Source organism: Onychostoma macrolepis, chromosome 09, assembly GCF_012432095.1.
Source record: "Onychostoma macrolepis isolate SWU-2019 chromosome 09, ASM1243209v1, whole genome shotgun sequence".
NCBI lineage: Eukaryota > Metazoa > Chordata > Actinopteri > Cypriniformes > Cyprinidae > Onychostoma > Onychostoma macrolepis.
In genome coordinates this window covers 29,782,556-29,808,645 of record NC_081163.1, presented here as the reverse complement: position 1 = coordinate 29,808,645, position 26,090 = coordinate 29,782,556, and the positions used below count along the sequence as shown (strand labels likewise).

The window sequence follows — 26,090 nt, the reverse complement described above, 5'->3', positions numbered from 1 at the left end:
TTCGCAGTTTGTCTCGAAACACCTAGATATAGGCAACCAATTAGATATCTAATTAGATAGACTACATAGATCTCACATATCTATACGCTGTAACAGCTGAATTCGCTTACAGCAGCATTAATTAACTATTAATTATTTGATTTTGTTGTTGTTTTGTCATGTCTTTAGTGAAGTGTCATCTGTGTCCTGTAGAGGGCGCACATGTCCAGTCGATGGGCGGAGAGAAGCGAGTGACGCACTTCCTGTCTCTTTTAAGCCCCAGTAGCGAAGATTTCCTCCTTTCTCGAAGACGCAGAGGCATCTGGAGCAGTCGGCACCCAACTCTTAATATATCAATGACCGAATTACAGTCCGCTACCATGATTTACCATGACTGCATATCAGGTAATCTGAACTAATTTAACAAGAGTCTTAAATGCACAGATTTTGAGTTGTTCTGCAGGCTTTTGGCAGGTTTGGGGGTCTATTCTGTGCAGGCTGTGTGTTGGCCTGCTAAACACGTGCTCTCCACCACGTCTTGAAGATGATGGAGTATCATAAACAACTTTATAATGTTTGTTATATTTGAAGTTTAAATTACAGACACCGTTATGCTGAAATACCTGATTTCGGACAAATATTAGGCTATTTTTTATCCCCCGATGCAGTTCAACTTTAGCTGGAGTTCAATAAATACGTGCTAAATGTCTCTGTGTTCATTAACTTGTTCAACATACATTTTATCAACAATGTGTTTTATGCTGCCTTCAAGTGCTATCGGAGATTTCCTACTTCCCACTTATGAAGTTGTGATTATGAGCTTGTCGTATTCAAGTGCGTTAATGTCGGAAAGAATAAAATGTAGCATCCCATTGGTTGACAATCATATACGTTAAACATTCACCGCGCTATACATGCAGCTTGCTGACAATTCTGGAATTTCGGTCAAATACATGCTTAATTCACTGCTTATAAAACATACAATATGCTTCGAATGATCGTTCATATCTAGCCTATAAATACCCTACTTCAGCGACGAGACAAAGGGATAGTTGTGAGAACAGCATTAACAGCAGCAATGGTTGTCCCCTCCACCATGTTTAAGGTTTATGACCCGCCCAACTCGGAAACTCGGGTATTAAAATTATTTCCGAATTTCCCAGTAGTAAATACGATTTGAGAGGCCGTTCACGACTAATTTCCGATTAGGAAACTTGTATTTAAGATAATTCCGATAGCACGTGAAGGCAGCATAACTGGGCCAAGGGAGAGTTTAACACGATCAGATTGTGGTGCCAAGTGTTTTTTTTTTGTTTAAGTTATAATGCAGTTTAGTTGTAGTTTTGTCATCTGAAAACAACTGCACAGGTTTAAATCATCTTCCATGAATTTTAATGTATCTTTAAATAACTGAATTGATCCTTACAAAAAAAAGCATGACTTCAGTGACCCTTATATGGAAGCCCGTTTCCGCCACTGAATAATAATAATAAAAAAAGGTCATTACGACTTTCTCACAATTGTCTTTTTTTCCTCCGAATTGGGAGAGAGAAGCTCTCTATTGTGAGTTATAAAGTCAGAATTGCGGGAATGTTTTTTTTTTTTTTTGAGAATTGAGTTTTTGATTTGAGAATTCTGATTTTATAACGCGCAGTTGCGAGTTCAGTCAGAATTGTGAGGGATAAACTCTCAATTCTGAGAATCAGTTTATTTTTTTCCTCCCCCTCAGAATTCAACTCTATAACTCGCAAGTTTGAAGTTTATATCCCACAATTCTGAGAAGACAATTGTGAGGAAAAAAATTTCAGAATGGAATACCCAAGACGTGTCACTCCTATAGTTTTGAATGGGGGGGGAAATGCAACGCTCAATATGGCCGCTCAAACGCAGGAAGCCCCGCCTTCTGAATGAAAGGGCCAATCGCTAATCGGTAAAGTCAGCGCGTCACTGCAGTTGCAGTTAGAAATCCCGGTTGCTATAGAAACAGTCAGCGTTCTGAGACGTGCGCTGAGGACTGCGCATGCGCACTGGCTGATCTAGCCTGAAAAATAAACTTTTTATAACGCTATTTGAGCAAAAGAAACAACATTTATGATAGTTGTTGACATTTCTATGGTGATTTCAAATATGAAATTTAATCGTAAGCTTAGTGAACAGTTTTGAAGAATTTGACGTTTCCCCATTCAAAGAGATAGGAGCTGCAGTCAGAAATGTGAGTCGCAAAAACTTTTTTTTTAATTTAGTGGCAGAAACGGGCTTCCATACCCTTGTTAATTTTATAAAATATTATTGGAAATGACTGATTGATTGACACTGACTAGAGTGGTGAAATGACTAATTGACACTCGCCTCTGTCACCAGACGGGCTGCAGGACACAGGATAAGGGCCGCTCGCTCTCACTGGAGTCCGTGCATCAGCTGAGAGCAGAGGGAAGGTGCCCATTAAATGAAAATGCATTTAACATGCAGGAGGCGGCTGTTACCTGTCCATCAGGTACTGCATTAGCATACAAGTACGTGCTCACTATGTCAAGAGCCCTTCTGCCTCATGAATATGCATTATAACTGATATTATGGCTTATGGTAAATGAGCTTAATGCTGTTTTTTCTTTTTCTCTTAGGTTTGCAGCATGAAGCCAATATGAAGTGAAACTTTGAATGGCACGCAAAGAAAATAAGAATGCAAAGGATTGTAAGGTATAACACTTCAAACGGTCTTAAGTGCACCTTTAGTGCAAATGGTTTAGCAACATGGACTAAATTGAATGTCAAGACGTTAACGCAGTAAAGATGTGCAATGATGACTATAAATCGCTGAGGTCACGACCAGTGAAACTACATAATAGCATGTATTAACTGAGCACATGTCTATGCTGGTTTGTGTGCTTTAAGGTCTGAGGGCTCTATTTTTGACTCCTTTTCTCTTGCCAGTTTTTCCACAGGCAAAACTATAAATCCAGATGGCATGCTGGATCAACCCGAGCCGATGGAAGATAACAGTGGAGGGCCGAAAAGACTAGAAAAAAAAATGAAGGTGGCGAGAGAATAAGAATTTCACACCTACAGTACCTACCACACATGGCTTTCACACATCGGATAGGGCTTGGAGAGAAAGCCCAGATGAACACAAATGTAAATGTACCATTTTAGTATACATGACATTAGTGTTATTGTCTTCTGCTTTTCACTGTAATATCTGTATCTTCCTGTTTCATAATAAACATTCAACAGTGCATCCAAACAAAGAATATTGCAGATGAGTTTTTTTTTTTTTTCTCCTTTAATGCAATGAAAAAATAAATGACTTTGCCTGTATTTTAATAATTATAGACCATTGTTAAATGCTTGTAGGAAAATGAATTTATGAACTTAATTTATATGCTACTGTTAAGGTTAGGGTAACTTAAAAAAATTTTACACACCATGCCATTTCATCAAAAGTGACCGTAAAAACGCTTAACGATTACTTTTCCATTTCAAGTAAATTGTTCTTAACTTTATATCCAGCAAAGAATTTCAGGGGAGAAAAAATCTGTTTCATCTTGTATTGCAAAATATTAACTGGTTTTCAACACTAAGAAATATTTCTGAAGGATCATTTGACATTGAAAACTGGAGTAATGATGTTGAAAATTCAGCTTTGCATCACAGGAATAAATAAATCTGTGTGTTTTTGACCTGTTATAAATGCATTTAATAATTTTATTATTATTTGTAACTTTATATTTATCTATGTATTGGGGGTGGTGAAAAAGATATTTTTATAGTAGCAGAGGAAACATCTCTGCAGATATAATGGGCGGCACCTATCCAGAACGAAAATGAAGTTTATTTTTATATCACCACACCAACCCCTAAATAAAAAGTATTTTTACATTATGAAGGTATTTATTGTGTTGCCTTCATGCTAATTTAAACTGAAAAACAAACTACATTGATACGTAAACACTGTAGAGAACAATATTAAATACAGAAGCGCTAAAAGGCATTCCAGTAGTGAATTTTGGGAGAAATTGTGATTATGTAACAATCCAAAAATCCTTGTTGGTCCTAAAAATATGCTTCATCTTGCAATGCAAATTTTGTTTTAATTTAGTTTTGTGGTGAAGTGTGACCTGCATGTGATCTTGAGCAATTTACTCTTGCATGTGATTATTCCTGCCCAGCAGGACAGATGTGTTTATATGCACAAACTGTTACTGACGAGAGTTATGAAACTATTAAACTAATGGAAAGTCCAAAGGGTGACTGCGTTTTCATTAATGTTATTAATGTGCTTCTGTAACCATAAACACAAGTGCTCTTAACTCAGAAGATTGTAAGAGTCATATGCAAATTACAGTATTCATTTCATAATGCTCTTAGAGAAACGCTTGGTTATGTAACCAAAGAAAAAAAAAAGTTTATCTTGATTTCTTTTATACTGACATTCGTTCCACCTGGGAGTGAACAAGGTCTCTGAACAAGAGACCTAAAACAAATCTGGCACAGAAACAAACAAGAGTTACATGAAAGCAAAACCAACCCAGGCTTATGTAAACTGGATTACTCCATTTTTTCCTCTTCATCTTCCTGTCCTTCCTCATAGTGGCGATACTCTGGCTTCAGCTCCCAGGTGCTCTTATGAGGCCCTCGGGAATTATACACTCCAATCTCCCTAAGAATCTCCTTCAGGTAAATCTAGAGGAAGAGCAGATCGACAGGTTGAACACATGCAGCCAAGATATGATCAGACATCCAACTCTTAACAACTTTGTGAAAAGTGCTAAATTCTTTATTTAGCCTCACTTAGTGTAATCTATCCACTAAATGGCAAGATCACCGTGGGAAGTAACAATTATCATACTCAGTTCTGTTTAGTTTCTTTTTAGTTATGACTCATGTAACTTCAATCACATTTATATTTCTCCAATCCTTCAGGGAGACTGAGGCAGCAGTCAAGTGGCAATTATTCATAGGATCATCAAGAGCTCACTTAACTATGATAATATAATCAACACCAAGCCCATACAGAATATTTACAATTTCTTGTAACTTGGTTTAATCTCTCTCATGTATAACTTCTGATAAAACTGAAAAGATTTATTCAAAATTACCATTTACAGAGCAAACATCAGCTTTGATGAACCCTTGCGAAATAGAAGTGCACTTGAAGTTTTTTTTTTTCTTAATTGCAACCTCATCATTCAAATGTGTAATTACAAATATATTTAAATACATGACCAAGTTTCAAAATAAATTACATTACAAAATATTTTAGTTTAATATAATAGCACGGCAATACACTTTATTTTAAAGACAACGGCAGTAATTATGAAATTACATGTCCTTGAGTCCTCAAAGTGGGTCAAAAAAGCACTCTGAAGTTCAGCTAATTGCATTTAATATAAACTTAAACTATAATTCACATTCATTTAATTGCAAAAAATGGTCACTTTATTTTAAGGTCCAGTTCTCACCATTAACTACGACTTTTGCCTCAAACTTCTAATTTGCTGCTTCTTAATCGTTAGTAATTTAGGATTAGGGATATAGAATTTGGTCATGCAGAATGTGCTTTATAAGTACTAATAAACAACCAATATGTTAATAATGTGCACGCTAATATGCAACTAGTTAATAGTGAGAACTGGTCCTTATACTAAAGTGTTACCAGAGTGCTCTTTTTAAAAGTGTACTCTTTTTTTCACGAGGGGAGGCACAAGCTCTTGTTTATATAATGGCACAGTATTTTCACGTTCAACTGCCTTGAGCTGGACAACTTACCACCGGTTGCTTCGTGATGTCCACCAGGTCTCTGATGTTGTAGTACTGGTGTTTCTCAAAGGCAGAGAAGAGCATTTCCAGAACCTTCTGCTTGTCAGCTCTTGCACGCTTGCCTTCCTCTTTCTTTTTCTTCTCATATTCCACCTGAACAGAAGCATAAGCAAACCAGAGCATTCATTCATTTGCTCACATTATTATCTCTCTCTCTCACACACACACACACACACACACACACACTTACATTATGGCTGTGGTTGGACACAGGTTTGTAATTTGTTGTGATAGCTTTCTCAAGCTTCTGGGAAAAACGAAGAGGTTTGGTGGATTCTTCAATCTGGAGCCTGTGAATAAAACACACATCTCTAGAGGGTCAGATCAAGTGCGTTTGACAAGATTGAAGTATTGTGATCAAACTTTGACTTACTTCTTTAATTTCATATAGCTCTCACTGACTGCAGGTCTACACTCAGCTCGCTGCACAACCATGCCTTCAAGAGCCACCTTGTCTTAAAAACAAAAGACATTCTACTTTATACATTTCCGAGACGGGATGGTTCACCCAAAAATTAATCTGTCATATTAAACACCTAATGGGCAAGTTATTATCATTCATTTCTTGGTGAATTATTCCCTTTTTAAAGGAACAGTTTACCTAAAAATGAAAATTTGATGAAAATTTACTCACCCTCGGGCTATCCAAGATGTAGAAGAGTTTGTTTCTTCATCATAACAGATTTGGAGAAATTTAGCATTACATCATTTAATCACCAATGGATCCTCTGTAGTGAATGGGTGCCGTCAGAATGAGAGTCCAAACAGCTGATAAAAACACTACAATAATCCACAAGTAATCCACATGACTCCAGTCCATCAATTAACATCTTGTGAAGTGAAAAGCTCTGTGTGTTTGTAAAAAAACAATTTTTTTCACCTTTATCCATAACATTGCTTTCTCCAATGAAAACGTTGTCTCGTCTGAATCAGGGTATAACTATGCACAGATCAAGCAATGTTTATAAACAAAAACAGTCCAAAATAGTTCCAAACAAATATGTCTGTGGATTTTGATGTGAGAGAATAACAGAGGATGGACTTTCTCACTGGAGAAAGCGTTATTATGGATTATGGACAATGAATGATGGATTTGCTCATTTAAACACACAGCTTTTGGCTTCACAAGATTAATTGATATTCTGGAGTAATGTGGATTACTTGTGGATGATTGTTATGTTTTTATCAGCTGTTTGGACTCTTATTCTGACGGCACCCATTCACTGCAGAGCATCCATTGGCGAGCAAGTGATGTAATGCTGCATTTCTCCAAATCTGTTCTAAAGAAAAAAACAAACTCATCTACATCTTGGATGACCTGAGGGGGAGTAAATTTTCAGCGAATTTAAATTTAAGGTGAACTTTTCATTTAACATTTCATAGCCATGTTCAAACACCATGTGTCATGCATTACACACTCACACAAAGCCTAAGCAAACCCATTTAAAAATATCTGAATTTTGCAAGCAACTAATGGCTTTGCACTGTACTAAAACATTAACATACTTCAACAGCAAGCACTCTCTAATAAAGCGTTGGCACGAAACCCCTCTTTCAAGGTGACAATTGAAATATTGTGATTCAACCAGGTGGTTTTTATGGCGCTATTCTGAAGTGTTTGACTCTTGTATGGTCAACCAGCCACGAGTGATGATTTTAATCAAACCCCAATGAGCCTCCCTCCTGCGGAACGGCATTGTGCTGCACCGCTCCCGTTTGATGGCGCGCCATGAAGTCGGCCTAATGGTTTAGCTTGCTTCTGTTGATTGTATTAATTGTACCTCGGTGCCTGTAATACCTTGTGGTTATTGTCCCAGAGGCCTTTTAAAAGGGCAGAAATATTTCACTCACAAAATCCATCAGAGCGGCACTAATGCGCACAATTATTGGCAATTATTGCCAGATGAGTGTTAGAGCACTTGTTGGAGTAACTCCATAAAAACGCCCACTTGTGTTTCACAACTTCAACAAAGCATCCATTTTCCTCGCAATTACCCGGAGGCTATGAAGAGGGGTCAGGGCAAACCGAGACCTCGAGGTTCGCATCTCCTCTGCACTGTCCCTCCCTGAGCATCACGTGACTCGCGCATCTTACGAGGCCGGTAACGTTACATAAGTATTTCCTCACAGGATTCGTATTTAAATCAGCCGGAGATGCATTAATGCTGGCTCTGAATGGAGTAGGACTGCGTTTGGGGGTGGCGCGAGTTGCTCAAACCGATGGTGGGCAGCAGATCCGATGCTAAGATGATAGCGAGGTTACGGGGGTCGGCCTTCCACCTCCTCACAAGATCCCACCAGTTTGACTTCCTCAGAGACGAGAGCAATAACATCCCCAGCCCTCAGCAGGACACAGCCTCTCTACCTCCACTCACACACCCACCTGCAGGCAGAGCTTCAATCCCCACCGTCTCTTCATCAGCGCACAACGCCAGAGAAAGAAGCCTTTTCAGCGCCTCAAGGTCTCTTAAACTCAGCGCTCACCCCGGCGCCTGTTGATTTTGATCATTTCCAAAAGAGTCTAGTATCGCACACTGCATTTTATGAGACCACTGCTTTTAAATTTATGCTTTTCAATTAAGATTTTTCATTAGCTGACAGAGTGTCAACCCCGCTCCTTTCAGCACTGAAATTTGTCAAGGGCCGTAACACTGAGAAGATTTGCCAGAGCACAATAACAGTTGTAGCCTAATCTTTTTAAAGGACTCTTAGGGAGTAGACGGAGATATTTTTGGGACAAGATATGACAGTAAAATAATAATAAGACTCTTAATCATATGCCTCAGAGGCTTTTTAAATCACGTCTGTGGCACAATTTCTCTCCGCTCTAACTCTGCCGGCTTCATTTCAACATCTGTTTTGAAATACCGTGCACTTGGTAATTAAGTGTCTGCACACACTACGCGAATATAGCAAAGGTACTGCCAGTTCCACAAACAATAGCATGTATGGCAGCCTCAAGTGTATTTAGACACTTAAGTCACAATTAAAAATGCATGAATTCATTGCATTAGTTATAAAAGCTTCTCAACTGGTCTCGAGGTGATTCTTAGGGCTAATATCATTCAGAAGTGCGCATTCTGTGAGGGCAGATGATTTGAAGCAAATGCTCTTATGGGTGCAGGGCATTACTGTCTCATATGTGGCCATTTGAACAGCCATACGTAACAGCCACTTTATTGTGAATCAGAATGTTTCCATGACAACAACATAAAAGCCAAATTCATACTTAAGAAAATTCAGCTGCTAAGGCTGAGGGAGAAAACAAACAAACATAGAGAATGTATAAATGTGAAAGAAATATTTCACAGTGGTTCAATTCCAAGGTAACAAAAAAAAAAAATAAAAATAAACTCAGGATGACTAGATTATAAATGATGAAATTAGTCATCCATCCATTCCTGAAGAGATTCATTTGCTCACTTTCTTTCGTGACTCTAAGTCATGTTCCCTTTCTGTGGTTTACTTCAAGGGTGCAGTTTGCAATTGCCTTATAGTGGACATACTGTACGAAATTCAGTGTTGAATTTCTCCTTAAAAAGACACACAAGGTAACCACAGGCTAGTTCATCATATCTGTTATGAACAAGCTACTGTTTGAAAACCAGTTTCACACAATATTTTAGCTTCAGTTTGAACAGTATTATAATATGATGCTAAAAATATATATTTTTAAAAATTGCATGTCTAAAACATAGACATGTAGCCGGACAAAAACAAGATATTGTGGCTATAAATGAATAATTTGTTCTCACAAATAGTTTTAGGTCAATTGTACTGTTTTTTCCCCCATCTTTTCTAGTCATGATTGAACTAAAATGAGCGATCAATCGAAAGGGAACAAATTAAGAAAATGTGACCAATTGCAGGAACAAATTCTTAATTCATGGTAAGAAATTCTCAGAATATCTATTTTTTTTTTTTTTGCATGACATACGCCCATGGTAATGCATATCTATAATTTAAAGCAAGTTTTTCATGAATAAGTGTGCTTGAGCTATCATCCTTCAAAATAATTGCCTCCCAGTTTGCTATTCTGTTTTGTAAGGCATAACCTAAATAACCAAATAGTTTTTTGGCCATTGCAGTTTCATGAATATGCATAACTGATTATGAATCTGGCCACGAAGCACAGCATTTGCTCCACTTTGTCTCTGTTCATTGTTTCTGCATTTGTCAAGCTGTATATTATTCTGCACAGTTGAACTAATATCTCCTATCCATGTGCTCTGATCTACATTTGCCTGCTTGTGCGTCTGCCACTGATGGACTAAAATCAATTTGGGCCTCTTCAAGTTGAACAAACAAGTGCGCTAATTAAAACAAAAAAGATAGATGAGAAAAAGCAGGTCAGCCACCCACTATTTTCTCTGGCATAGTTAAACCCTGTTTGCAATTCAAATGCAGATGAATAAACCCAGTAATCACATGATGATTAAACCATGACCGAGCCATCGCCTATAACAACTATAATCAGTCATATATGACCATAATGAACTGTCACTGCAGCTGTAATCAGATGGCTATGTGCATGGGCGGCAGTTTAAAAAAAGTCATGAGGAAAATTGCGTAGGGTTGCACAGACGTACCGTTTGTGACATCACAAATCCAAGACACTACAGGCAAAAACAATGTTTTTTCAATTTTGGATTATTCTGCTTCCATAGGACGTCTTCTTTCAGACTAGTGGAGAGAAAACATCCAAAATGCACATTTAAATGTTTATTTTATTACACTTTCTATCATCTGTAGATTACGAATAGAATACAAATCATTTCTTTGAATGCTCCACTTTAGAGTTTTGTTCCCATCTACTGTATAATCTGGTTTTTACAGAAGAGTTTTTTTCATATTTAACTTGCCTGATTTTATGCAACATTTCTAAAAATGTGTTGAAATTGTTTTCTGGCTGTTGACAGTATTTTATGGAGCAATAAAGAGAGACCAAAAGTCCCTTTGTAAAAAAATTTGACTAATATGTCAACAGAATTAAGCAATTTTGAATCTGGCTTTACTCAACGTTCAGATTTCTGTTCTTCAAATGTATTCAAATTATTGCATATTTAATTAGATAATGCCTCATTTGTATATTCAAACATAACATTTCAGAAAAATTGTAATACAAAAATTTTTGCAATTCTTAATGCAATCAATCAACTTGTGAGTAATGGTGATATCCGCAAATTTTTTTTGACATTTTTTTTCTTCACCTGGGTTGTCTTGCTTTAAATAATTGAATACAATCTTGTACAGTTTAAAAAAAAAAAAAAATAAAAAAAATAAAAAAAAACTTGCATTGATCCAGAGATCTAGTTAGCTATAGCGATTTGACACAACCCATAGACTGTGCCATTGTTCTAAACTCATCCATAGCAAGTAAAACTCAAGTGATTTAAATAAATGAAAATACCAGCTGTCATAGTGTTTAACAGAAGCAAGGACAAATTTGCTACCAAAATTTAAATGATGCAATATTTTTAAATATTCCTTCAGTGAAAAAGTGAGAAGTATGTGTGAAAATATCCAATTTAATCCATCTGATGAATATGTAAAGCCAAATCAACCCCAGCATTCAAAGAGTGAATTAGCCTCCACCACGTCTCATCTGCTGATGATGTACGCAACAAAAACTGTCTCAGAATGGTCCATCTCCTCTGTCCTGGGGCTACCATAGAAGTGCTGTCATTCAAGAATGACTGACAGGCTGTCATCGGGTAGTGGCGTCACCGAGAAAAATGTCACAGCGATTCTGCTGCAGTTTAAGGGCATGTCTTCTTTGTGAAAGACGAAGGCTCAGGCTCTTTGTTACTGACAGCCCAAGTTTAACAAGGATTATATTAAGAATATCAATTCTGGGTTCTCATCCCTGGGTGGTTTATATGATGAAACAGCACCATACGTCTTGGTTGCATGTACAACACCCTTAAAGACGGCTTGGGGCCAATTACGGGCTCAGTCCCCATGACTTCAAGTGAAGACGTAGGCTTCCTTATCAAAGGCTCCTTCTCAGCTCCACCGACAACTGGGTCATGGCGAGTGCCTCAAAGCCTCTCAAAGAGAGCGAGAAGGCTTCAATGCATTCATCCCTTTTGATATGAAGACTAGCAAATAATTTACATAACTACACCTACACTACTTGATACGGCTCTCGTTTGGCGATAAAGCCGGCAGTTGTCGGCACATCACACAGACGGCTTTCCAAAGCAACGACTTAACACGATAGACGCCAAAGCATTAACATCTCGCTCTCACTGGAGAGAGTTCATTATGTGGGATCCCTGTGATTCGGCCCTCTCGGTGAGTTCACGTGCCGCCACCCAACCGAGGAGTCCTTTCATCAGAGGGCAGCGACGCTAATTGCCGAGCCAGAGAGGCGCTGAAGTGGAAAGGTGATTAAATGCAGCCTTTAGAGCGGAGGGCAGCGAGCAAAATGCTCACTCTTCCCAAACCCACATCACTGACGCAGTAGAGCCCACCCTTAACACCCCTCCTCCCACTGTGAGTGCCTGCGCGCACGCATAAAAGTGTGCGTTTGCGTGGCTGTGAAAGGCTCAGACACCATTGGCAGCGCACACTGCTCCCGCGCTCCATGCCAGCGCCGCTCAGCTGCGCTCCTATTTGTCTGCCCGCCCGCTCACACGCGCGCGCTCCCCACACGTTCCACCAGGCTGGGTGTGAGGCACGGCATGGAATGGAATCTCAGAAGGATGGAGAGTGAACTGAGACAGATCAATCCGGACTTGCTGCAGCCCAGCAAGAGCTTCAAGAAACCTTCCTCCGGCACCATCACCATCAACGTGGGGGGCTACCTGTACGCTGCGCAGCGCCAGACCCTGGCCAAGCATCCCGGCTCCCTGCTGGAAGAGATAGTCATGGGGAAGAAGCCCGTGGTGCACGTGGACTCCATGGGCAACACCTTCATCGACCGCGACGGGCCCATCTTCCGGCACGTGTTGAACTTCTTGCGCCTGGGTGATCTGGTGCTGCCCGACGACTTCAAAGAAGCCGAGCTGCTCCGACGCGAGGCCGACTTCTACCGGCTGAGCGAGCTGGCCCAAGCCCTGCAGGACTGGGAGCAGCAGCAGGCCACGCAGCGCGAGCCCGCCTTCCTAGAGGTGACAGACAGCCACGAGCGTTCGCAGGGTCTTAGGGTCTACTGCAGTGACAACAGCTTCATCGAGAAGGTGAAGAACCGCCTGGTGCAGATCTCAAGAGCCGCTTGGACGGCTTTCCGGAAGAATTCGAGGTGTCGTCCAACATCATCCAGTTCCGGCATTTCATCAAGTCGGAGCAGGGCTCTCGGCTTGTGCTGAAGCAGGACAGCACGTTTTTGTGTACACTCGAGTGTCTGAAGCTGGAGACGGTGATGCTTGCTCTCAAAGGAGGCTTTCGCCTGCTCACCAGCCTAGACAGCAACCGTGGATCAGTGGTTCAGTGCGAGGCTCTGCATTTTGTCAAGTGACCCAAGCAGAACTGTCACCACATGACCTGCTGTAAAACCATCCTGCGTCAACAAACACCAGCGTCCTCAACCGAAAACCTGTTCTGGAATACTCTACGCTAACTGCTTCTACGTGACACACTCTGATGGACAGCCTTGAGAAACTGTGTACTGTGCTGTGGGGTTTTGTTTGGTTTGCGTTTGTAGTCGTCTTCTGTTTACAGATGAAGAGCAACAGTTTGTAGTGTAGATGGTGATGCTAATGAATCTGAATTGCAGAGTACTGTGGAATCTAAAGGCTGAGTGCAATGATCATTACATTTGTGAGCAAGTTTTGTGATTTCTGGTAATGTGAACACATGTAGTGAACAACAGGTTGTAATTTGGAGTCTGTGAATGTTTTGCACAATAAAGCCACATTATAATTTATTCAAAACACTGTTGAAATGTTTATAAATGAGACTGTGGATCATCTTCAAGGTGACAATCTACACTGACAAACACTGCATATGGTTTTGTCTGTGAACTGTGGAATGTACGGTGGGCTGTATAAATAGAGCTACATTTATTTTTTCTTATTTGCTGTGGAGTCGGCTTGTAAGAGAGATACTCTGTCCTAAATTGTAATATTATGCTGCAAAATGTGACCTAAAATTAAATTTCCTCCAGCATTGATCCAAATTTGAATGGGTTTGATCATTTATAGAGCACGTGGCATACATGCATCAACCACAGATATTCTAGCATGTGTGCACTGATTCATAAACAACATCAGATGTATTACCAGAAAACTAGGCACGCTCATTTAGCTCAGTAACAAAACAAAAAAAATCTTGTCAACCTAAAAAATGTATTTAAAGTGCAGGAACATTAGTCAGAGCCAGGAGCTTAACTACCGTGGGAAAATATCAAGTTCAAAACAGATCAAGCACACTGTGAATTTTGCAACAAAACATTCAGAGCGCAGTCAATAGCGCTGAGTAATTCTAAAAAACAGCTCTGCTTGACAGTTACAGTCCAAGTCGGACGTTTCAAAGAAAGGCAAAGGCAGACATATGGTTACACTCACTTTGGATTAGCCGACATCTCCACACACTAGTATCCATCTGTTTACATCAAATCTGTCATGCACTCTCATGCAATCTCCCACTAAAATGAGTCTAAAGCACATTTCTGACACGGGAAAAAATGAAACACCTTCCATCTCCACGGTTTGTCGTGTGGACATCAAAACAGGGTCCTTTTTAATTGCAGATATCAGTCATTCATATTTGATGAGACACGGCAGGGCTTATTAGCCGTCGTCACCAGCTGATGTGTTTCTAAACCGCTGCCAGCAGGGGACTGGAGACCTGCGGGAGGGTGCTGGTAAGCAGGAGCATTTATTTCAAATGGAAGAAACCCATTAACAGCTGAAATATTCATGGATTAGTCTCACATCCAATTGTTGCCAGGCAAATGAGACTCCTACATAACAAAAAAGAAGCCAAAGATTCTCATCATGTGCTCCCAAGGAGGCATGACTAATGGCTCCCTCTCAATTTGATCAAAATTAATGGTCAGGCAAACATGTGACTTCAAGGACTCGTATGCCCTTAAGAGACCAATTTCTCAGCCGCACAGAGAAAACGGAGCAGGAGCGAGAGCGAAGAATAAAATTCCTGCTAATGTACTTTTCAATGTGTGAGTATGAACAGAGGCACAACGCCATGTTAGAACAACGTGAAATGGGCAATAGTCAAGGCCATCTGTAAAAGAAAAGCATGACTGCAACAAATCAAAGTTTCATGAGTTGGAAGAAGAAAAATGCAAGAAACAAAGCCTGCATATTTTCATGCTAACTTCTGATACTCAACAAGTATTTATTAAACTAAACCGAATATTCTGCATGTTTTAAAGGGATCATAACATGGATTTTTTTTTAAATTATTTTAATATGTTCTTTATAATGTTAATAAAGTTTTTTGAACAAAACAACAAATAAATATGTGGAAAAATGATTATTTTCAACCCTCATTCTGACCCTCTCTCTAAAATGACCTGTTTTAAGGAGCGGGTCCTTTAAGTGTTATCAGAAATCGGCCACTATTATGATTGGCTAATGTCATTGCATAGGAAACAGTATCAACTGTATGACTATTCGTCGATATCTTGCTCTGGAGGCAGTGTTTATGCAAATGTTTGTGCCCGGGTGACGTCACCTTGCACATCGGATCCAAAACAAACCTTTTTTGAGCTTAGCTAAATAAATGTTTTTCTTATAATGAGGAGGAAGTTTTAAGCTATGAAACTTGCAGGATGTTTTAATGGCACAAAGACCTCTTATGTGCCAAAAGATCAAGGCAAATTTGACTTCTCATGTCATGACCCCTTTAAAACAAAACATCTTTCACACATCTGAACGCCAGCTGAATGCACCAAACATGCTTACAGCATGTTTACATGCCTGGAAAAAACTACCTTCTCAACCCCCAACATCCAGCCTTGATTACCACCAACACGTGACTCTTTTGTGTGAGCTGAAAAGTGGCATCTCTATTTCAAGTCGCTGATGGAAATGTGCGCAAAGAAAGTGCCTTTCACAAGAGTATCGCACATGTGTGCATAAGTGTCCAACTCTTCGAGTCTAACTCTAACCTGGCAACAGGCTTTAAGCGGCCATGCCAATCAAGTCAAGCTGCCTCTTCAACCTATCGTTGTGAAGGACTTAATAAGTAGGAAAAAATGTTCGACCCTGACAGCTTATCAAAGTCTCAGCAGCTCCTCCACACCTGGCGGCACCTGGTCCATACGCTGCTGCTCTCTGACACACTGATCGCTCACAAAAGAACACGCGAAAATCTCTGAAAAGCTTTTACAGAAGTCTTTCTCTCAAAATGACAGCTTATATAATAATTTAAAAAAAATCCTATTTACAAAATAATAACCTACACCCTAGTATGTGCAATCATGAAGCCAAGGACACGTGTGTCCGGTCTGTATCACATGCATTACACCTAAGGTCACTATAGGCCATTAAAACAAATAGAAGTGCAGTTCAAAGCAATCACCAAGCATGCACACCCTCATTGCGGAGGTTTTGTTTTGGCCTTTTTTGACAGAGAATTCAAAAACCTGGTCTTTCTGCTCCCTGCCTGCACAATGATGTGTGACCTCCATCCCTCAAATAGCTCTCTATGGCCTCTTCAATACTAAAAAAGAAACTAATACCAAAGAAGAGTGTTTATGCTTTGCATTAGCCAATAGAGAGCTTTTCATATCCTGAACCATTTCAATTCATAACTTACTGAGAAAAAGACACTGTTACCCTTCCACCCCCAGAAAAAGCTTTTAACTGTAACAAGTAGAGCCTCTATTCATGGCCAACTTCTGTGGCCAACCTGTTGCTTAGCAACCACTTAATCAATACCTGGGGCTTGTGAGCGCTAAGCAGACAACTGGAGAAAAAAAAAAAATTCATAAGTGAACAAAAGCGCACAACACAATGATTGCAATTCTACACTTAGCCTTGTGCGGTTTCCAGTAAGGCTGCAATTATTATGCTGTGAATATAAGCTGCACTGTAAAGCTGCAATCTTCAAATCTATTAAAAAAATCTTTCATTTTGCAACGGTAAAGTAAAAGAACAGCTCTTGATGACCACAAGTTTATACAATGTACAGTGATTACAGCATCAAGCAATTTGTCTGTCCAAAATAAACAATGAAATGCTGCACGGCATGATTAAATACCAGCTAAATAATAATAATAATAATAATATAAAAAACTTGTGAAAAATATTGTGAAATATTATTACAATTTGTAACATATTTTAAAATTTACTTTATTCCATGTGATCAAAGCTGGATTTTCAGCATCATTACTCCAGTCTTCAGGGTCACATGATCCTTCAGAAATCATTCTAAGATGCTGATTTGCTGCTCAAGAAACATTGCTTATGTTAAAAACATTATTTTGTTAAAAATCAATAGAAAGTGTTGAATAGAAAGTTCAAAAGAACTGCATTTATCTGAAATATAAATTATTTATTACATTACAGATGCCTTTATTTTCACTATTAAACAAATTTAATGTGTCCTTGCTGAATAAAAGTATTAATTTCTGTCATAAACTTTTGAACGGTACTGTGCTGGTCAGTGTTGGGGAGTTGCATAATTTAATTACAAAATAAATGTAACTGTAATCGATTGCAATTACTGAGAAAAAATGTGTAATTAAATTACAGTTAAAAATGTTAACGATTACAAAGGAGGTTACATCTGGATATTTTCACACATAAACATATGATTGATTTCTTTCCCAAATTGCATCGACTGCTCTAAAATATGAGACACCAATGTTTCAGGAGTTTAGAACACAGAACAGGACACATGCTTATTTGATTTGGTTTGGGTTTGTGTAAATGCTTTATTTTTTAAAGATTAACATTTTGTTAGGTGCCAGTGTTTCCTGTTTCCTATTTCAAAAACAGTATCTTAGCTATTAAACTTGATCTTATGATTTTAAATCTGTACTTAAACTCAGAATGAAAAAGAGGTGCAAAAGTCTGATTTTGTGGAGGTTGCGCTTTAAAATTAAATTATTATAATTTAATTCGAGTGAAGAAGGATTTTGAAAGTCTGACAGAAATCAGTGTTGAGTACTGCTGTAAGGTTAACCCTGCCTGCTTTAAATGTTTCAAAATGATTAACATTTGAAAACATTTGTTAGAAATGTAGAAAAAGTGTCAGCGCCAATAGCCTTGTGGGCATACAGCGCCGTTGCGATACGGGCGTCCTGAGCCCCCACTCTCTCTCACACGTCGCTTCTTGTCATAACTCAACTGTCCTATCAAAATAAAAGCAAAAATACCAAAAAAAGAAAAGAAATGTGGAAAGCCAATCAAAAAGTAATCAGTTACGTTACTTTAATAAAGTAATTGAAATAGTTACACTACCAATTAACTGTTTTAAATAGGGTAACTTGTAATCTGTAAACTATAACATTTCCAAAGTAACCTTCCCAATACTGGTGCTGGTATCAATACCTAGAGAACAAGAGGACTTTACAATACCAGTATATACAATAAACCTAATCACAGCAGTAATAGGTCCACAAAATTGCTGAAACATTTAAGCAAGCAAATGTGTTAAAATAAAAACCTATTTTACAAAATAAAATTAATTTTAAAATAATCCATTAACAAGGCTGTTTTTAGCTTTTGGACTAACACTAGCTGGAATGATTAATTCTGTTGATCAGCCAAGCAGGCACAGTTATTGGCTGATGCTGATCATCTCAAAATAACCAAATATCATCTGATTATTTGGACTGGCTGATGTACCAGCATAAATAATGACAGACTAACAACTTAACTGTTCATGTTGAAGTGACAGAGTTCCTTGTGTCAGAGAGCATGGTTACACTCACCTGGGGTCTCTGTAAAGACAGTGAGGGTCTGGCCGCCCACCGTCTGCATGGTGAAGGGATGTTCTCTCGGGGAGCGCACCGACGAAAGCTTCTCCCCTGAGCACTGCACCACAGTCAGCTCCTCGTTCAGACTGAAAGACACCTGAGGAAACCATCAATCAGCCTCTACATAAGCAATAGCACATCACATGTTCCCTCTCCACAGCCCAGGGTCAGATCATTGTAATTATGCAAATCAGCACTGGCATCTTAATAAAAGATGAGGAGCAAATAGTGCATGTCTTTAAAAGCATTAATAAAACTTACCGCCGTCTTCCCTTGAGCTCTAGAAAAGAGATTAAAAAGCATGAGTGGAAAGATTTTGTACAAAAATGTCAATTTCGTATGAGGATTAAAATTAGATCATACTTCCCAATTTTAAGTTTGCCTACTTCTCCTCGCCCAGTTGCTTTTGCCCACTGCTGAGAAAGATATTTGGGGACCTAAAAAGAAGTGAATAAGACTACATTTAGTTATTGGTCCCTGTTGGTTTCCTAAAAAAAAATGTAAAAAAAAGTACACTGCTAATATTTGTCTGAATAATTTCATATTTCAACTGTATGTTTACATTTTCTGAAGCAAATGTGAGTAAACTTGATGATACATATAGTGTGAGGTTACCATGGCATTGCTGTGCAGTTGCTAAGGTGGTTCTTAATATGTTTCTATGGTTTTCTGTGTTGTGGCTAGCTGGTTACTTACTAGTCTTCACTATGAAGACAAAAATAAGTAAATAAATAAAATAACAAAAATGTTTTTTAAAAGACCCCAAAGCCTCAGTGATTGGATACAGATTGGGTCCATCTTTCTGATCATTGTCACACCATTTCAAATGTCTCCCAATTTGAGATAAAGGAGATCCAAGTGAGTTGTATCAAAGAGACTTTGGTTGTATCACCATTAATTTATACAATTAGACAAGAGCTGACTCTGTGTAAAGAATTTGCAAAACATAATTTTTGGGGGAAAAAATAAATACTGATACTGATAACCTAGGTTTTGTGTATTTGGTCAATGTTTTTACAACTTGTTTTCTTTTTTTAATTAAAATGTTTCCTGTTCATATACCTTTTAAAATTGAATTGCGCAAAATCAAATGGAAGTATAACAACAGATTATGGGACGTTGTAGATTTCCAATTAACTTGAGTACTTTTGTAGCACAAAATTGAAAAAAAAAAAGATATCAAATCACAAATAACGCGCCGTTGAAACACCCTCTATCACTCACATCAACCGTACAAAGAGTTAGTTTACCGCCATAGTTTAATTCTCCAGAGTTTGTTCAAAGGTTCAGTACCAATGCTGACTGATAAACCACCAACCTTCACCAGCCAGACTCCCGTGTTTTGTTTGGCTCTAGTTAAATCGACGTCTTGACCTTTGTCTGACATGACTGGAGGGCGTTGTGTCAAGAACAACAACAAAAAGCTTTTACTGAAGTACAGTAAATATGCGCTTGATTATTGAAAGGAAAATCGCACTATATGTAGTCAACACGAACAATGTATGGCTCATGAACCTACTGGTCATCGGATAGACTTTTATATCTATTTACCCCCATCTAGTGGCCATGTAAAGAAATTAGATTTACTTTGCATTGCATATACAAAGATAATCTCAAAAGGTTTTTAAGCGAGGTTTTTTTTTTTTTGCTTTTTAGTGTAGTTTAACCAGCCAAGGTTCATAAACGGTGAAATTAAATTAATTATATGTGTTATGCGTGGCATACAGAATATAGGTCTCAATATGTTTAATGCTAATCATTACTAATATTATAGGCTACATTAGGGTGCAAAGCTGATATAAATATATAACATCCTCAAAATTGAAATTTATTAAAAATACATTTTGACTGATTTAACTCTGTTTGAGTATTCCAAGCAAGCAATAATGATCACCACAAAATCACACACACAAAAAAAATCAACATTCACATTCTGATATTCATCCTCATTGACAAAGGACTCTGGATTATACCTATACTACATAATTAATTCAGAAGAAATCTAAACTTTCCTGAATGGCTACATCCAAACTGATATGATTTAAACTATGAACGGCGAAAGAGATGTTCATGAAGCCGCCACTAGATGAAGCTGTTTGACCTCTTTTGTTTCCATAGTCCTCAAAACTAGGGCCTGTTTCCAAAGGCCTGAGATCAACACAGCAAACTGAATTTTGCATTTATAAGACCATTCAAATTGCAAATGAAGTGTTAATAGTGACTAGATTGACTTTGTATTACCTAATATCACTTCAATCTATCAAAACAAGCTTATTTAAACTATATTAATAGTTAGATAAAATATAAATAAATTGAAGAAAAGCTTAAAACCCCATCCAAAGTTATACAATTATTTCACCTGATGGTCAAAGAGGCTCTAAAATCTTTCTGGTTTCATGTTTGACTTCTGGTTTACACAGAGTGCATCTTTCATAGACCAAAATGCTTTCCTTTCACCACATGTTCATATTTCATGTGAATTCAAACCTTTTCTGAACAAGTAGCTTTACAAAGATTATTCACATAATATTACAGAGTGCTGAAATGAAGGGAGCGCCGTCCTTGCTGTCGCTGTCAAGGACATCATATCACGAGGTAGAGGGTTCTGGAACAAGCTGTGTTCGTTTAGTCATAGTCGAATTTGCAGACTCGACATTTTAACAACATTACAAGTGAAGTTGTGAATGAAACAATGTGAATAAATGATACAAAAAAACCCATGTTTGAATATCCTGCAATGTTTCCCAGCAGGCCTCACAGAGTACAAGAGAGGAATTTATGAAGTTTTCGAGCAAAAACGGATAATGTCATTTAATGCCTCTAATCACTAACCTTGCCTATTCACGTGTCCTATAAATAAAGCAGCTCAAGTTAGAACTTGTAAAACCTGCTTTAGTATGTGCACATTTATCAGTAACTTTCCATGCAATTAAGAAGTTACTTAGATGATCGTTTTCATAATTGCTTTATTTGCTTGTTTTGATTCCACCTTAAACGGCCTATTGTTTGAGACTTCTTTTAGACGCAGCTTCCTGGGCCTCAAACAAGTGAATAGCACTCTGTTTTGGATTTATGTCAGTAGTCTTGTGTGTATAGGACGCTTTATCTTTAAAGTTCTTGAAGAAATATGTGAAACTACTTTAAAACAGTTGCATTTCCTCATAGTGACAAGAAGGAGGTCCAGGTCAAACACTTATGATGAATTTGCAGATGAGAGATGAATGCCCTTACCATGATGCTCTGTTAAATACTGTAAAGTCAGCTAAGCTTTCCTCTTAACCTCATAATGCTGTAGTATTATTAGCTGACACTTCAGGTGCTGCATAAGTGGTTTCATGTAGAAAAAGACTAATCAAAACAAGTCAAGTCATATTTGTGACCCTGGACCACAAAACCTTAAGTCGCTGGGGTATGTTTGTAGCAATAGCCAAAAATACACTGAACGGGTCAAAATGATTGATTTTTCTTTTATGACAAAAATCATTAGGACATTAAGTAAAGATCATGTTCCATGAAGATATTTTGTACATTTCCTACTGTAAAAATATCAAACCTTAATTTCTGATTAGTAATATGCATTGCTAAGAACTTCATTTGGACAAATTTAAAGGCAATTTTCTCAGTATTTAGATTTTTTTGCAGCCTCAGATTCCAGATTTTCAAATAGTTGTCTATCTTAACAAATCATACATCAAAGGAAAGCTTATTTATTCAGCTTTCAGATGATGTATAAATCTCAATTTAAAAAAATTGACCCAAAAAACAACTTGCTTCCATAAAAAGCTCATTCATTCTGATCTTTATAATTAAGTGCTAGCTAACAAAATCACACTAGCACAAGCTAATGTAGTTATCAATAAGACTCTCATTATACTATTACATGTAACTAATCATACAACATGCAATATATACAGTCTTTAAGTTTTGCTGTCCATCCTCAACCTAACCACAGGCTCTACTCTTCACCATAATGGTAACACAACAAAACCAACATAACCGAAACCTATGTAAATCCTAACATAACAACATTTAAGTACTAACTTATGTCTCCCTATGTTAATCTTGTGCAAAACACACAAAATAACACTTAATTTCAACATTTATTTTCCTTGTGGTCTGATGCAAAGCATGCTGGGAACTAGAAAACTCAATCATTTTGAGTTTACAGAACTTATTTCAATTAAGTCCAATGAACTTTCATTATTATTTGAGTGAAATTAACTCATTTCATTTAATTCATTTCACAGTTCGGTTTTACAGTGTGGTTTTGTGGTCCAGAGTCACATTTATGGTGCTACATTTACATTACATTTACATTTAGTCATTTAGCAGATGCTTTTATTCAAAGCAATCAAAATCAACAAAATGATATGCAAGTGCTATAACAAGTCTCAGTTAGCTTAACGCATTATACGTAGGGTTTTTTTTTTTTTAATTATATAATAAATAAAATGAAAACAGATAGGATAGACAAAGAATAGAGCAAGCTAGTGTTATGTATATCTATCTATCTACTGTATATACACATTGTTTCAAAGCAGCTTCACAGAAATAAACAGGAAATTAAGCGTTGCAAAATTGAAATGAAATGACTTTAGCTGTAAAGCAGCTCCATAGAACGTGTCATTATTCAACTCAATTTAGTTCAGTAACAGTGTAAATGTTGCAAAGTTAATCAATTATGAATCTATTTCAATTCAGCTAGATCTACAGTAGCAATATTTAACTCAAGTCAGTTCAGTGTTGATTGAATTCGGTTCATTTAAAGTATTGATGTTGCAAAGTCCAATTTCTAATCAAATTGTATTCAGCGACAAAGCTGTTCTACAAAAGACAATAGTGTCATTATTCAGCTCTAATTTGTTTAGTGTTGATTCAGTTCAGTTTGACACCTGTGTCAAAGTTGTTAAGTTCCTTAATTATGAAAAACTTTCAAAGGCAGCTCAACAGAAGACAATAGAATCAATATACAGCTCAATTCAGTTCAAGTTTTGTTCTCATTTCACAGTGCCAGTGCAGTCAAATCGATAATATTACTGAATATTAAGTGTCTTTTGAACCCCAAGCCAAAGGCAAAAGTGGCAGGGAACCAAAATCCATCAGACCCTTCTAATTATCGCTATTTAAATAGTTCACATCAAACATGCTTTATTTTTTTAAGGACTTCCTTTCAATCCATCCTTTCACCCTTCATTAAATGTTTATGTAAACACCCTCTTCACATATGAAATGCGCAACAGTGCTTTGGTTTGCTGTCAGCCCCAGTATAGTTTATAACTGCCCTATCATTCAATAACAAACTCTCCGCAAGGCCTGTATTACATTGCGACAGATTCAAAAAAAAAATTAAAATGTTCCACACAAATGTTGAGGTCAGATTGAAATGATCGGCAGCCTTGTTAAAGTAAACCTCGGCCACCTCTTCCTAACATTGGCATTCTCCGGAGGGATAAGCTTTCATTTCGGAGTGAAATTACACAGAACAATGGCAATTCTCATAGAGGTTCTCTATTTTTTCCTATATCACCAAAGATACCTGTTTTAATAAGTGTTTACAAAATGAAAGCAGACTCCAGTGTATAAATTGACCATTATTGTTCGGGAGCACAATAGCTCTCTGTGTTTTTTGTTGTGGAGTGCCTGTGTGATTTAAAGCTGCTGACAGCACCAGACGCTTACATTGCAATCAGCTCTCGCTGGCTCTCTCCCTCTGAAATTTGTATGGAAGGGCACAGCCTGTCTGCTAGGTCTGGACATCAGGGCACACGCCCATTTTGAAACTGTCAGACCTCATTTCCTCATACTTAATGTGTTACACTACGATCACTCACTCGGGTCATTTCATTTCACATTCAAGTGCAAAGGTTTGGCGAAGGCAAAGGGATGTGTCAGTCCTTTCTAAAGGGACACTCATAAATCAACAATTTGATGTAATAAATGACAAGATGATGTGTCAGACTTCTGGTGACTTGTCTTTACGAGTGCTGTCTGTATGAGAAAATAGAAATCCCCATAATGTAGATATTAGAAAAATCACAAGCAGGACTCTCAACAATACTATACATTACTGCATATAACAACAGCTTTTAAACATTAAATACAGATAATATTATAAAAAATGTACTATATTCAACAATAATCATAGATATAACTAAATGATAAACCTATTATTAAATATATTCTTCAATTACTTTCTGTTACCCCTTTTCTGCCAAACAGACTTTATTTGATATTCAATTGTTTACAGATTTTAACAGTAAAGTAAACCACTATTTCGCCCAGTAGCTGTGATGGCAAATATTGAGCATTATACATATCTAGTGTTCATACTTTTGAAATTGTATTTTCTTTCACACAACAAAGATGCTATTCTCACTGTCACAGCTGAAAGCTAAATATAGTTGGCTCAGTGCACATGAGATACATTCCTTGTTGTAATTTTATAACCTAGCTTTCAACGTCTGAGATAAAACACATATTGTGGAATTAAATTATACCGGTTTAAAGTAAAACACCTGAATAGACACATAATTCCTTATGAAAATTAACCATGGTTTTACCACAAATAAAGCCAAAAAACCATGGTTACTATAGGTAAACAATGGTAACCACAAATTAACCATGGTTTTGCTACACTAATCATAGTTTAACCATGGTATTTGTAGTGAAACTGTGGTTATACAAATGGTAATCAATATGTCAAAAAAAAAAAAAAAAACATGGGTACTACAATAAAACCATGGTTAATTTTCGTAAGGGATATTCTGTGTAAAAGTCTGCTGGAGCTAGAGCTTTAGTTCTCTAGTCCCCAAACACGAGGTGAGCAACAAACAGCGTTTGTTAAATAACTGTGTCACTGTGGATGTGTTTGGTTGTTCTTTTCTGTCTGTGGAAATATCTGGCTCCTCTTTCAGACTAGCTGTTTTGTAAAAACAGAACAAATCTCTGGACTATGTTGACAACATTGTTGTCACAGTGTCTGTTTACATCTTGTTGATGTAGCTGCCCTGTATAGGGAAAGACACACAATAGTGCCCAACCTAAAATACAGGTATTTGCAAAATCTTTCACAGGTTTAAACTGTTTATTTTCGAGCTCGGCATCAATAACATACACATTTTCTCATAAACCAATTTGTTAGCCTCATTGGACCTAGAAACCCGTGCCCTTCTTCCTCTCTCTTCCTTCCTTCAATGTCAAATAATAATAACCACAGCGGACAAAAGATGTTATTCTGAGTGTTTGCTGCCACAGTTACCGAAGGCTATAATAAGAAACATCCCTCACCAACACAGTTGGCTGTACTCGGCTGCGCTCGTGTTTTGTCGGAACTCTTCGCCAGCCGGCCGTCTCTAGGAAACCCCCCTCCCCCCATCCTCGCCAGACTCTCTGGGCTTTA

At 37.8% G+C, this 26,090-nt stretch overlaps 2 protein-coding genes and 1 long non-coding RNA gene across 4 annotated transcripts; 2 read left to right on the top strand and 1 right to left on the bottom strand.

The window, feature by feature from the left end:
- Positions 1 to 238: 238 nt before the first annotated feature.
- Positions 239 to 3,218, top strand: LOC131546635 (uncharacterized). Its single transcript, XR_009272758.1, has 4 exons — positions 239 to 384; positions 2,341 to 2,492; positions 2,601 to 2,676; positions 2,911 to 3,218. It is a non-coding gene; the product is annotated as an uncharacterized LOC131546635 (long non-coding RNA).
- Positions 3,219 to 3,366: 148 nt separating this feature from the next.
- gtf2f2b (general transcription factor IIF, polypeptide 2b) lies at positions 3,367 to 20,214 on the bottom strand. Of its 2 annotated transcripts, none has more exons than XM_058786359.1 (8): positions 20,010 to 20,214; positions 19,055 to 19,128; positions 18,953 to 18,971; positions 18,647 to 18,788; positions 6,170 to 6,251; positions 5,987 to 6,086; positions 5,746 to 5,889; positions 3,367 to 4,659 (listed from the first exon to the last, which is right to left on the bottom strand). In XM_058786359.1, the coding sequence occupies exons 1-8, from the start codon at positions 20,076 to 20,078 to the stop codon at positions 4,525 to 4,527; spliced, it is 765 nt and encodes a 254-aa protein (XP_058642342.1). In that variant the 5' UTR covers positions 20,079 to 20,214; the 3' UTR covers positions 3,367 to 4,524. The 2 variants fall into 2 exon arrangements, with proteins under 2 accessions (XP_058642342.1, XP_058642343.1); XM_058786360.1 differs by lacking the exon at positions 20,010 to 20,214 and adding an exon at positions 19,942 to 19,965.
- Positions 12,311 to 13,894, top strand: kctd4 (potassium channel tetramerization domain containing 4). The gene is given in 2 exon segments (XM_058786358.1): positions 12,311 to 13,002; positions 13,005 to 13,894. Coding segments are annotated over 2 exon segments (774 nt in total). The 5' UTR covers positions 12,311 to 12,482; the 3' UTR covers positions 13,259 to 13,894.
- Positions 20,215 to 26,090: the final 5,876 nt, after the last annotated feature.